Consider the following 12,950-nt stretch of genomic DNA (forward strand, 5'->3'; position numbering starts at 1 on the left):
AAAACCAAAGGTTAATGTTCTCTCTGATAAGTGGATGCTGATCCATAATGGGGAGTGGGGGGAACACATGTGTATGGGAAAAATGACGGAACTTTGATGGGGTGAAGGGGAGGGAGGGGTAGGGAGGGGCCATGGGGGCAGGAAAGATGGTAGAATGAGATGGACATCATTACCATAGGTAAATGTATAACTGCACATATGGTGTGATGCTACATCTTGTACAACCATAGAAATGAAAAGTTGTGCTGCAGTACAATGAATCAAAATGCATTCTGCTGTCATATATACCTAATTGAAATAAATAATTAATTTTAAAAATATTTGAAATGTAGCTCATGTAACTTAGAAACTGGGTATTTTACTTTAATTCATTTAAGCAGGTGCTCCCATAATAGGCAGTATCACTATGGATGATACTGATATTACATAACCTCATGGCATTAAATTAGAGTTTGTGAGTTCTTGTTTAATAGAAATCATATAAATATTAGAGTGACTTAATAGAAAAAGTTGCTGTTCAATTTGAAAAAAAAATGTCAATAAGAAAAATTAATATTTATTCCATGAAGTATACTCCACTTATTTTCATATAATTTTACTTGTGAGGTTGACCATGTTACCCTGACTAAATAAGACAAAATTTATTAGACTTATTTCTTCCACATGCCTAGGTGAGTCAATTCTAAATAGCTTTAAACTTCTCTGCACAAAAGACAAACATTCTCTGATAGAGCTGATGCCAAACAGAGCCCATTCTGAAGGCTAAATTATATAGGACATTTAGATATTTTCCTTATCAAGTAGCTTAAAAGTGAAAAACAAAATACTTCTGTCAAGAATATGGTAGTCTACCGAAAACATGAATCATATCAAGAAATAAATTATTTGTGGTTTTCAAAAATAAGTAGCACATAGAGTGGCAACTCCCCAACCTTGTCCTTCTGCCATGACATTTCTGCCTTGCTTTGGGCCATGCCCTATGGAATTAAATGGTCATGGACTGAACTTCTGAAACTGAGTCCAAAATAAACATGTACTCCACTTAAAACAATAAAATAAAATAAGCAGCACATAAGTAGAAATCACAAGATTTTACAGTGGGAAAGAAAAAAGGAATAAAAGATAAAGCTGAAAAAAATCTTTCATAGCCATTAAAAACTGCTGATATTTTGGCACTTATATCCTACCTTTTAATTCTCTATTATATTACTTAAAGTGCACAGCCATTGGAAAGTAGCAACCTTGAAAGTAGCAATCTTGAAAATTGAAGGCCTTAAGAAAAAATCTGAACTACATGATTTAATAATATTTAATAATAATACATTTTTAACTTCAACTTTTAGATATAAGTAAATCTTTTAATGCCAATGTTAAGAGTTCCTTCCTGTAATCATTTTAATTGTTCACACAGTAGTTTACTAAGAATTGCAACTGTGTTCATAGGAATCCTGTGTAGGTTGATGGGAGAAATGCCTAACAGTTCTACGTCTCATGATTTAAAATTTCATTTAGGTTCTGAGATAAACTATCATGTTAAAGGTAAGTGCAGACAATTCATTATGAACACAACAGAAAATAATCATATTCAAAATGTGCTAAAATAAACCTGGCTTCAAACTGGGAAAAAATCACAGCACCTATAGACCTAGATACTCAAGATGATCACACACACACACACACACACTATTAAATACACATTTATATATAAGAAATACAAAGCAATTTATAGCAATTTATGAGTCATTCATAAGATGATTACAGAAGAATGTTTGTTGCTAGCATTTAGGAAATGCAAAAAAATAACTTGTGTGTGCATTTTACCATTCAAAAATAATACCACCTATAATATATTCTGAAATTTTTCTTGTGGGGCTATAGCACCCATAGCACATATTTTAATTTTTCTGAATCTAAATCTTTCAGAGGTTCCTTTTTAACTGAGGAGGTGACTTAGATCACAGTCACAGCAGTTTTAAAAAACCCATCCCTGAGGTACACCAATCCCCAAAGCATCTCAACACACTTATTTACACAAACGTATTTCAATGTTAATTCATCTCCCTATCTGTTCTTTTAACATGATGATAAAATGTGAAGTTTCAGTGCATTAAAAAAAAAAAAAAAGGAAAAAAGAAAAAATGTCCTAAGATACTGTTGAATTTTCTTAGAAGTCCTGAAGGAGTTAATCAGGAAAAGAAAGATTTCAGAAGTCTCATTTTTAACTAATAAAAATTCAGCTGATGGTATACAGAATGGGGTTCAGAACTCAGAATGGGGTTCAGCACTCTCTAGGGCACAAGTGAAACATAAAGTTAAGAATAAGACTACTCCCAAACACAACTATTCAGAATAAAAATAATGCAGCACGATAAACACGGATTACTACTTTGAAAAGTATTGATTTATTTCACACTATCGCTATACTGTATATAGGTAATGTTAATAGTTTTTTGGGGACACAAATGCTCTCAATGAAATCCTTTAATATGAAAGAAAATGATGAAACTCCACTCCCTGAAATGGTGGCAACTGACATCATGTGACATCCATGTGCTGGTGATGATGCTGTGTCAGGTGCTTCCATAATGCCTACAATCCCCAAAGAGTTATTCTTACCTTTACTAAACTATGTGATTAATAAAGAAAAAAGCAATTATATATTATTAGAGTTTTCAGAATACTTTTCCAGTAGTTACAAGGCCAGAAATCCAGATCTCAAGGTATAAAAAAGAAAATAGGTATACCTACAATGGATATCAACTCTCCCCAAAACCTTGGGTGAGCAGACAAGTAGGAGCTTATGAACAGGGTGAGAAGTCAAGGAAAGACTAAATAAAAAGAAGGTAGATAAGGAGGAATGAGGAGGCCCCCTTCCTCAACAAAAGGAAGCAGAAACACTTTTGAGGTTTGAAAGATGAAAGTGGAAGCCCTTATGTCAGCCCCAACTGTTTTTCCTATGAAGCATCAGGAAGGAGAGTGGCTAAGTATGCCAGAGACCAGAGTGGGTGAGGAGAAGAGAGCCGATTCAGTAACCTGAGGAATGCAGTGGCTGCTAGCATTCAAGAAACAAGACTGTTTATGGGACAGGTGTGGACCTCAAACCCATGGATTCCATGTCTTCAAGCATCTATATGTACAAACACCAAGAAAGTAAGGCATTTTTCTGGGTAGAAGTAGACTCATTATTAAAAATAGTCAACTGAAGAATTAAATTAAAGTATATGCCTGGATGGCAGGTTTAGGACAAGTACAGGATCAGAGTTGGCAGGAAGGCAAGTTTCAGAATTTGAAGAGGCAGATGTGTCCATGCAGCCAATCAATCACAGATACCCTCTCACAGTATCTTTAGTTTGGAGGATGCTACACAAACACGGCAGGGATTCCACAGGCCAGCCGGTTCAACAGTCCCTTCCTGCTGCAGACAACTTTTAAAAGTCTTATTTGGATGTCAGTCCAAAGCACAGAGAACAAGACAGAAAGAGGAATTGAAATATTTAAAGGAAAGCAACTCAATGAACTTTTTCATTCTTGTAAGTGCGGACCAAATGCTCTCTCTTTACTGTTCTTCACACTGGTGTTCTAGCATTTGACTGCTGAAACAACCACAAGTGCATAGGGACTCTCTCTGCCTATCAATGCACTCAGTAGAAAAATCATAGAAGCTGCCAACCCTTTAAAAAAAAAAATCACCCAACTATGAAAAATAGTAATTCTCTAAAGACCTGACCACTCTCCAGAATAAAAGCAAGAGGCAGAGTAACAGAAAGATACCTACCCCATAAGGCGGCACATAGAATCTCTGAGTTAAACCTCTTCTTGTATTTGCGAATCTCAGGGGTGTCACTCTGTGGCCTAGTATTGGTGGGGTTAACATTGACCACTGAGCCCTTCCGTGTAGGATCTTGCCTTATGGCTTCTGGTCTCATTCCATCACAGGAAAATCCCACTGAAACACAGTATGATTGAAATTATTTTTTGTATACACATCCACAACCATGCCTTCCTTCCTCTCTCACTATACCTCAAGTAAATATTCATACGCCATAAATGATACTATGTCAAGAAAAAAATGTTTTTGTAAGAAATGCAAACAGAAAAAGTAAATGCCTACGCAGTTCCCTGTGAGTTAAGGCAATGCAAGGGAGCTGGGAGGTTTCTGCACCCAAGGCCTGGCCCTGTGCACAACCCTCCTGCTGTGCCTAAGCCACTTGAAAGATCAACACTAAGTGAACAAGTCTCTTTTGTCAGCTACTTTCTTACTGCTGCTATACTTACCCACAGAAGTCACTGTTGTCCCACTAGATGGAGAAATCTGTAGTAATCTGGGGTCTATAAAAGGTGTAAAGGAGGAGGAAGATTTGTGTTTCTGGAGTGTGCTACTAGCGGACTGTGTCTGCAATGTAAATTTCAATTTCATTAATACAAATGACATTTTAAAAGTGAACATAAAAACCACCACCACCACCAACAACAACAACAAAAAGCCCCACACATATTTAAGTCTACTTTGGTATACTGCACTATTTCCCAATCCAAACCCTACAGACAAAACTTCCCACAGACATACTGCAGTGAGCCTCCATGTGGGCAGGCATACCCCTGAACAGATGTTTTCGCCTGCAGCCAGTGGGGAAATCCCATCTCTTTCAGAGATGTGCACCTAGGGAGCCATGCCACAAGCTAATAATAAAATCTATATTTCATGCTCCTGTTTTTATTTAAATTAAATAATTATAATGTAAACTCCTAATAGAGGCCTGAAATGTTAATTTCAATTCACTAATTTCCAAATGTATTCCCCTGCCTATTAAAGTCCAATTAATCTATGCTGGAAATCTGGCAAACCTTAATTTTGTTTTATTTATTTTAAATGGAGCCTCTTGCCAGAAAGTTACAGAAGCTTTGGCTGCCATCATTTTAGGCGCATCATCATTAAATCCACACCAAACAGGCTCATTAGTGAAAGGTGCTAATGATGAAATAAGGCATATCCTTTCCATCTTTTAGGAACACTAGTGTTTTGGTTAATAATGTAACTTAAGACCCCCTCCACCGCCAAAAAAAAACCCACAAAGGAAGTGAAACAATTGTTAAGTGAAAATGTAATGACAATTAAAAACAAAACAAACAGGAAAATAAACTTGCCAGTTTAGTGAGTTAAGGGTTATAGTAAAATACAGTAAAATGGTGCAAAGTGTAAAATATAAGGAGGAATGCAAGTATAGGTGAGATACACATCCCAGGAGCAAAAAAGAACATGTCTGATCAAGTGCTTTTGTGCTTTATCATTTCACTCCCTCTTTGGGCATCTAAAGTCACCATTCTTATAGCCCAGGCTTTCCTGAGCTCCCCACCTGACACAGGTGGCACCTCACAGTCTTTCCTCCTGCCCCATGAGTCAGTGGCCAACCCAGCTGGTGGCCAATCGGATGCTGAGCCTCCTCCTCAGGGAGAAGATTTTTCTAATTCTTTCTAACAAAGGAATGAAAATAGGAGCAGCAGTCAGGTAAGTGTTTATATTAATGAGACTGGCTGAAGCTACATGTTAGTTCAACTTCCCTGAATTCTTAGGTAAATGCATTTAAACCTAATCTCCTGTGAAGTCAAATTACTTATTTACACGGTTGCTCAAGGTGTACTCTGTAACTGCACTTAGCCTGATTCTGTTCAAAGTGCAAAGAATCACCCAGCTAGCACCCAGACCAAGTAGCACAGCCACACCACACACACAGGATTTCCCATACAAAGTCTTAAATTAGAAGCTCTCACTCTCCTTTGTCCTTGCTTAACATCCTAATTTTCTATGTTTCCCCCAAAAGCATTTGGCCTTCTATAACACTTTGAGTAACTGTGAATTTCAAGGAAAGAAAAGCCTTTGAAAAGGGCTGGTAAAAACAAGTAAGAATACCAACCAACAACCCCCACCCTCCCAGCAAAAAGAAAACAATCCAGGCCTGTTTGAAGGAGATTCCTTCACAAGATAACCAGTTCCCTCAGGTAAGGCCTAGTCTGCTTAACCAAATTTTCCTATACTATATTTACTGCATAAAAAGAATGAAAAGGGAAGTTTCCACAAATGACTATGAGAATTTCATGCCAAATACATAATGGATCTGAGAACACAGCAATCATTTATTTAGATTTAAAAGAAAATAAACTGAATAAAGAAAGCCATGCAACTATACTTATCTAGAGAAAGTAAATAGTGAACTGGCAAGTTTGGAGGGAAATCAATCTAGGGTTAAGGGATTTGTATTCAGATCTGAAACATGTTACTTGGGGGTTGGGGAAGAGGGTAGGTGACAGAAGAAAGCAAGGGAAGGGAAGGGAAGAGGGTGTCGGAAAGGTCTCCTTTGCAAACTAGCTCCTAGGCAGTGCTGGTCTAACCCCAGGAAAGCAGCCAGCTGTGGTGTGAGACATACCTCATTAGCAGTGAGCTTGTCCTGGGGTGTCTGTGGGGACATGGTGGGTGTCGGCTGGCTGGAGGATGGGGAGGAGGAGGTGGAGGAAGTGGAGGAGGAATGGCTTTGCTGTAAGAGATCTGGCAAGAGGTGAATGCGACCGGCAAAGCCATTGCTCTCATGATGGCTGGCACGCTTTTGGTCAACTGTACTCTGTAGAAAAAACAGGCACACTGGTCTCGCTCAAGCGCTGCTGACATTGCCTACGACCCTACTGATAACTGCTTTGTTTTAGGTGCTGTGTGACTTTTCAAACTCTGTTAAAATACCAAGGGAAAACCAAGGAAATTAGCCGGACTTGCTCACACTTGCTCACCAAATGCCTAAGCTGAGCCAACAGAATTCAAAGTGCCTCCTCTGGTGGCCACACAGCTCTAGCAGTTGATTCTTCCATCTGTTCCACGCAGGGCACTCACTTCTTACAAGACTACTACCCCTTTTGTTCTTTGTAAATCTTTGTCTAAAGTTCTTTAGAGTACCCGGTGGCTTCCCTGGTCTTTTCCACGTTCCTTCTACTTTCCATCCAAATGCATTGCCGTAGCATGAAACACACTGAGGCAAGTCCCAAAGACTAGCAGGGTGCCCTGTCCTGTTTCAGTGAGGAGCATATCACTTGGATGAAGAAGGTCTAAGCTAAGAATGAACAGAGAGTTGTACGACACAGCGATCCAAACTGAGCACATCTGGTGGTACACATTTAATTCTTCACCTAGTGGGAAAACTAATATTCTGGAGCACAGAAGAGAGACCTCCTGACCCATGTGCCCAAGGCTCCACGGGACTGGAACGAGGTTCATCCCACCCACCTTGTCCACTCCTTCTCAAGGTCTGTGCCCTTACTCATTCAAGGTTTGTGCCCTTACTCTTTGACACCCTATGACTTTTCTACTGCTCAGACACAGACTGTGAGACTCAGCGTGGTGCTTGGATGAGGGCTGCCACAGGCATGCAGAGGAGCAGCAATGTGCGGTGGAGGACTACCGGCTACCTTTGTGGCATGCAGCACACACCTGCCTCCCTAGCCCCAGACACACTACTCTCAGGGTCTTGTTAACATGAAAACAGATGATGATGCAGAAACAGCATGAGTGAGTGAATGAGCAAGTGGGTTAATGACTATAGGAGAAGCTTAGCCTCTGACAAGGAGGATAATGGTACCTGGCGGACAATCAACGTGCCCTCCTTGGATGGGGTCATGGCTGGTTCACTTTCTACATCATCATGGACAATCATGGTTTTCACAGATTCTGTTTCACCATTGCTCAAATTCAGAGATGACCTAAGGAGACAAAATCCAGAAGTGAAGGACTCTATTCCCACAAGTCGAAGATATCCTATTTAGAATTTTTACCTTCTCAAAAGTCAAAACGTGAGATAAGGCTACAGTATAAAGTCTACTGAAGGAAAGCAAGAGTTTAGCTTTGTCCCTTCAACAAAGAATTCTCCTGCTGTGCATTTTTGCATGAGCAAAAAGTTAGAAGGAGTTCTTATAGTTAATTTGTTATTCAACTGAAATTTCCTTTTTATCAAATCATTAAAGAAAAAAAATAAAGCATATGTTGGGATGTTGAGGGAGGCACTGACATGCACACATACAGAGATAAAGGGGGAAAGCCCAAAAGCTGTTTGCTGCTTAAGCAGTGAAACTACATATTAATGCTCACAGAGTCTATGAGCATTAATAAGTTGGGGAAAACTGTCTGGTTGCCACTGGGAAGACCATCCTAAAATATGCTAAGGACTGACGCTGCTCTGGTGTCCTCTGGTCCTGAGGTGGACTCGTCAGCCCCCTCCTGTTCCACGTCGTCATCCTCCTCATCGGTGGTCCCTGACTCCTCACTGGAGGAAGAGTAGTCCGTCACCTTGTGAGGTGGCCGCACATCTTCCACTGCTCGAAGCTCTTTGGCCAATGCAGTCAGATCCTAATGCACAGGGCAGAAAAGAGTGAGTTAGGCAAAATGGGGAAGGTGGTAAGAAAACACAAAAGACAGAGGTTTTTCATTTTAAATCTCAATGAACAGTCACAATGTCAGTTTTATAAAACTAATTTTCTATTTGCCAGTTTCATACAAAGTTAAGTTTTTGTAATTTTTGATATGAAAGGGAAAGAAATAAAAATAGACTAAAAAATAGAAAAGAACAAAAAAAGTTAAGAATGTTGCAGACAATTCGAATCTTACAACAATGTAAAAATCTGCTTATAATAAGATGACTGTATTTTTTTGTTGTTTTCAGATATAAGGCAAAACTCCAGATCAACCAATGTACACAGAAAGATCGTTGATCTCTGTTATAAAGACATCTACATATATGACAAAAATGTTCTTTTAAGGGGACAATCCAGAGAGCAAGCTTCTAGTTAAAGCAGGTTTTTATTTAAATTTTTCCTCCAATTTTTAAAAAATTTTCAAGCCAACAGAAAAATGAGAGTTGAAGTGAGGACCAGTGTGATATTTTCCTGTTAGTAACTTGCCGCATTTCTGAAAAAAGTTCACAACTATGAAGAGAGAAAGCAATGACCTCTCTCATGTGCTGTGGGCAGGAAGGCAAACAGGGCAGGCTTCCCACTAACCCCTTTTCCCAGCCTTACCCACATTTCCCCATTCATACCACTAGCGAAAGTGAACAGAAAGAAAGAAAAAAAAAAATCCATATTAAAATTTATTCAAAAAGGGCTTCATTACACTTTAATCTAGACTTTTTTATAGACATTTTAATATTCATATCTTTAAAAAAATTTTTAGTTGTTGATAGGCCTCTATTTTGTTCACTTATTTATACAAGGTGCTGAGAATCGAACCCAGTGCATCACACATGCTAGGCAAATGCTCTACGACTGAGCCACAACCCCAGCCCTCAAATTTCTTAATGTAATTTTTTTTGCAAGGGAGGAGTCCTTTTGCAGAGAATAGAACTCTGGGGCACTCAACCACAGAGCCATTATCTCCTGCCCTATTTTGTATTTTATTTAGAGACAGGGTCTCACTGAGTTGCTTGGCACCTCACTTTTGCTGAAGCTGGCTTTGAACTCACGATCCTCCTGTCTCAGCCTCCCAAGATGCTGGGATTACAGACATGCGTGCCACCACACCCAGCCTCTCAATCTAATTTTTAAGAGTTGATTACTACATTTATACTCCACATTTTTATGCGAGTCCAAATTTTATCTTTTTACTTGGGAATTTTAAAGGAGTATTTTGTTTTGTTTTTAAAGCAGGCCATGTAGCTGTTTTTTTTTTTTATTTTTTTATTTTTAGTAGTTCCAACTTAGTTTTCTTCCTTCCTACTGATGAGAATATGTTTCTTATCTTTGCGCTTAAGCTTCTGAACAGGGATCAAGAGTAGGGCTATGAGTCTACTTAACTGTTGTGATTACAAGTTGTATGTAGCCTTTTATAGTTGCTTAAAAAGCTATATTAAATAATACTAGATGCATGAAGCATGTTTTGTGCATTAACAAAGCTGAAGTCATTAAGTTTAAGGCTTTTATCTCCTAGAAAAGATCAAAAAGGCAAGGTGAGGAAGGAGAAGGAATGTAGCTCAAAGGTGAGCTAGTTAGAGTCGTTCGGAAAGCTGGCTCTGAGGCTGAGCTCTTCAGAGACAGGGCTTACCACTTCGCCCTTCAGGACAGCAGCAGTTTCATGGAGTCCAAGAAGCCATCATTGATGAAGAGTACACAGAAGAGGGAACATGGCAGAAAGAAGGGTATGGGGAAGAAGTACAGAAATCAGTTGAAGCAGGAAAACAAAACTTAAACAGATCTGAAACTCCACCACACCCCCATAGTTACATGGCCAGTGAATGAGACAGGGAGCACAGGGGAAGTACGTGGAGCAGTCCCAGCCATCATCATCCCAGGGACTGAAAGCCAGAATTTAAGCAGCCAATGAGTTTAGGAAGGTGAATCAAACAAATTTAGTCTAAAAACCAGCACTGTCAATGATCAAGTCATGAAGAATAAGTGAAGTTAATGCCAAGCAAAGCAATATAAAGGCTTTTCTTAAAATGAAATTTAATTAAGTAAAAACTACACTTTGTTCTGTGTTTCTTTGTAAAGATGACTGAACACAAAGTGTACAGTTGAAACACTAGAAAACAGACTTCATTCTATACTGAGGACATTACATAGGAAATAAATGCCTAAGGGAGAAGCACAACTGTATCTGGGTATAAGACAGTGCAATTCCTCACATCTGGGAAGAGCTCAAAAGAAAAAATTGCAGGCCTCTCAAACACTGTGTGTGCATGTGAGTGTGCGCATGAACAGCTGAAAATCCAGTCCAGGGCCTTGTGCATACTAAACACATGGCCCTGCCACTGAGCTATACCCTGAGCCCCTCAACCATATTTTTAATAGAAAGATCTCACTTAAGTCTAAAGTAAGCAAGACTCATTTTATGCAATCCTTACAGCAGGCTTGACAGGTCTAAACACTTCCTTTTTATCTTCAGGTTTTTTTGCTGCATTTTCAAGGCGCTGAGATGGAGAGCCTTCAGACTTGGATGATGCTGTTAAGTTCAAAAGAGACAAGAAAGACACATATAAACATAAGATGTATGTCACTGAGCTGTCCCAACTCACACAGTCTTCAGTTTCTCCCCCTTTTCTACTGCCCACTTCTATTAGCCCCACTCATGCAAGGTCTGAACTCAGGGCAAAAGGGAGATCCGAAGGCAGTCTGGTATCTTTCTAATGCCTTATTCAGAATTCTCCATCAGCATACACTACTGAATGTATGCACCAAATTAATACCTTACGTCAAGAACACAGTGGAGGCAGTTTTCACTACTATGATATCATCAATAATAATCATCAATAATACTGGGGAGAGCAATGGCCCTGGAGCTCATATTGGAAGAAAGGGGTTCAAATGGCAGCTTAGACATTTAGTTATGTTGGACAAGTCAGTTAATCACATTCAATTGTAAAGTGCTGTCAGTGATAAACACGTGTAAAGCTCTCAAAATTTAGCTCTGTGATTAAATTATGATGTCTATTTTTGTCATTAGCAACCTATACTAAGGCACTGTTTCATGACATGCAAACCATAGATTTTTCTTATCTTTCTTCTTTTTTTAAAAACAAATGAAAGCCTTTCGATATAATGATCATAGCCCAGGGTTGTTCACAAGGAAAGAGCAAAGGAGAAGCAGCCTACATCTCACTCTGAAGCGTTCCCCAGAGCCGCTCTGAGACCCAGGGTGGGACCCGGGCTGGGATCCTGAATTGCTGGACCCTGAGGAGCTGCCACTGCCTGGCCTGGGCACCAGCTTCTCCACTCTCTCCCACAGGAGCCTGGGCTCAATACTGCTGTTAGAAAGAAAAGACAACAGCTAATGCATCATCCCAAGACATAGTACCAAATGACAATCATATGCCTGAATTGTGAAAAGTAGGGATGAGAGAACAGCCTTAGACAACATTTCACATTAAATTCTCCAAAAGTTGTAGTGACTTTATTCATGGATTTTATCTTGGATATCTTAACCAACCAAAAATGCTAGCTAATTCCTATTCTTAAAACCCCTAAACTCCTCATTCAGGTCTGAAACAAAATGTGACTGTTCAGTCTAGAAACATCACTACTTCTGTCATTGCAAATTTAATTCAAGTCTTAATATTATGAAAAACTTTACTTATATAATTATAAACACACTTATCTCTTGGATCTAGTGTGCTCTCTCCTATCCATTGCAGCTCTCATACCCTAAACTTTCAAAGTACACTTCTTTAACTGAGCTGTTTGGGGAATATTACTGAAAGCACAGGCTGGGATGGATTTCCCGCCATAACCAGACAGACTCAGAGCACACATTTGCTGGGTAAAGAATTCATAACACAGACACAGTCACAGAACACCACAGCCCTCTCTGATCATAAATACTACGGGTTCTCTGAAGATCCTTGGTTATTATCCATCTCCCCACTTCAAGTTATACCAAGGCTGGGCACATGCAAAAGGCCAGCCTTAGAAAGGCTCAGTAATGACCAGTTATAAAACACTCAACAAAATCTCTCACCTAGCATAATGCTGGTCAAGAAGCTTTCTGCAGTGATGAAACTGTTCTACATCTGAGCTGTGTAGTATTCTAGCCCCTAGCTACATGTAGCTACAGAGCACTTGAAAGGTTGCTGATCCAACTAAGGAAATGATGTATTAGTTTTATTTCATTTTAACTAAGTTAAATTCAAATTTAACAAGCCACACATAGCTAACAGCTACTACACTGGTGCTTTAGAACCAGAAAGCCGTATTATTTGGTTAATTCACTAGACTGTCAAATAACCATTGGCTATCTTTAGTTGCCTATCTATGATTTCTACACTATTCCACAGGACTTAAAACTTTCTTTGGATAGAAAACTCCATAGATTACATATCTCTTAGAACTTCTTTCTCTTCTGACAGTTCCTCCTTTTAATCAGGGTCAGTTAGTTTTAACTTCAAAATTACTACAATACACACCCAGATTCCAACCCTCTTTTTACT

The 12,950-nt window shown here is 39.2% G+C and overlaps 1 protein-coding gene across 48 annotated transcripts in view; it reads right to left on the reverse strand.

Annotated features, from left to right (window-relative positions):
* The window catches only part of Map4k4 (mitogen-activated protein kinase kinase kinase kinase 4), a 182,120-nt gene that overhangs the window by 17,364 nt on the left and 151,806 nt on the right, over positions 1 to 12,950 (reverse strand). For 18 of the 48 annotated variants that reach the window (XM_071601919.1, XM_027951810.2, XM_071601929.1 and 15 more), the window contains 7 exons: positions 11,620 to 11,771; positions 10,872 to 10,969; positions 8,208 to 8,383; positions 7,620 to 7,740; positions 6,423 to 6,614; positions 4,276 to 4,393; positions 3,776 to 3,946 (listed from right to left, as the gene is read on the reverse strand). In XM_071601919.1, the coding sequence (XP_071458020.1) occupies positions 3,776 to 3,946; positions 4,276 to 4,393; positions 6,423 to 6,614; positions 7,620 to 7,740; positions 8,208 to 8,383; positions 10,872 to 10,969; positions 11,620 to 11,771 (1,028 nt within the window). The remainder of the gene's footprint in view (positions 1 to 3,775; positions 3,947 to 4,275; positions 4,394 to 6,422; positions 6,615 to 7,619; positions 7,741 to 8,207; positions 8,384 to 10,871; positions 10,970 to 11,619; positions 11,772 to 12,950) is intronic. The other 30 variants (XM_071601921.1, XM_071601917.1, XM_071601931.1 and 27 more) reach the window with 3 other exon arrangements.

The sequence above is a fragment of the Marmota flaviventris genome, chromosome 14 (assembly GCF_047511675.1).
Source record: "Marmota flaviventris isolate mMarFla1 chromosome 14, mMarFla1.hap1, whole genome shotgun sequence".
Taxonomy (NCBI): domain Eukaryota; kingdom Metazoa; phylum Chordata; class Mammalia; order Rodentia; family Sciuridae; genus Marmota; species Marmota flaviventris.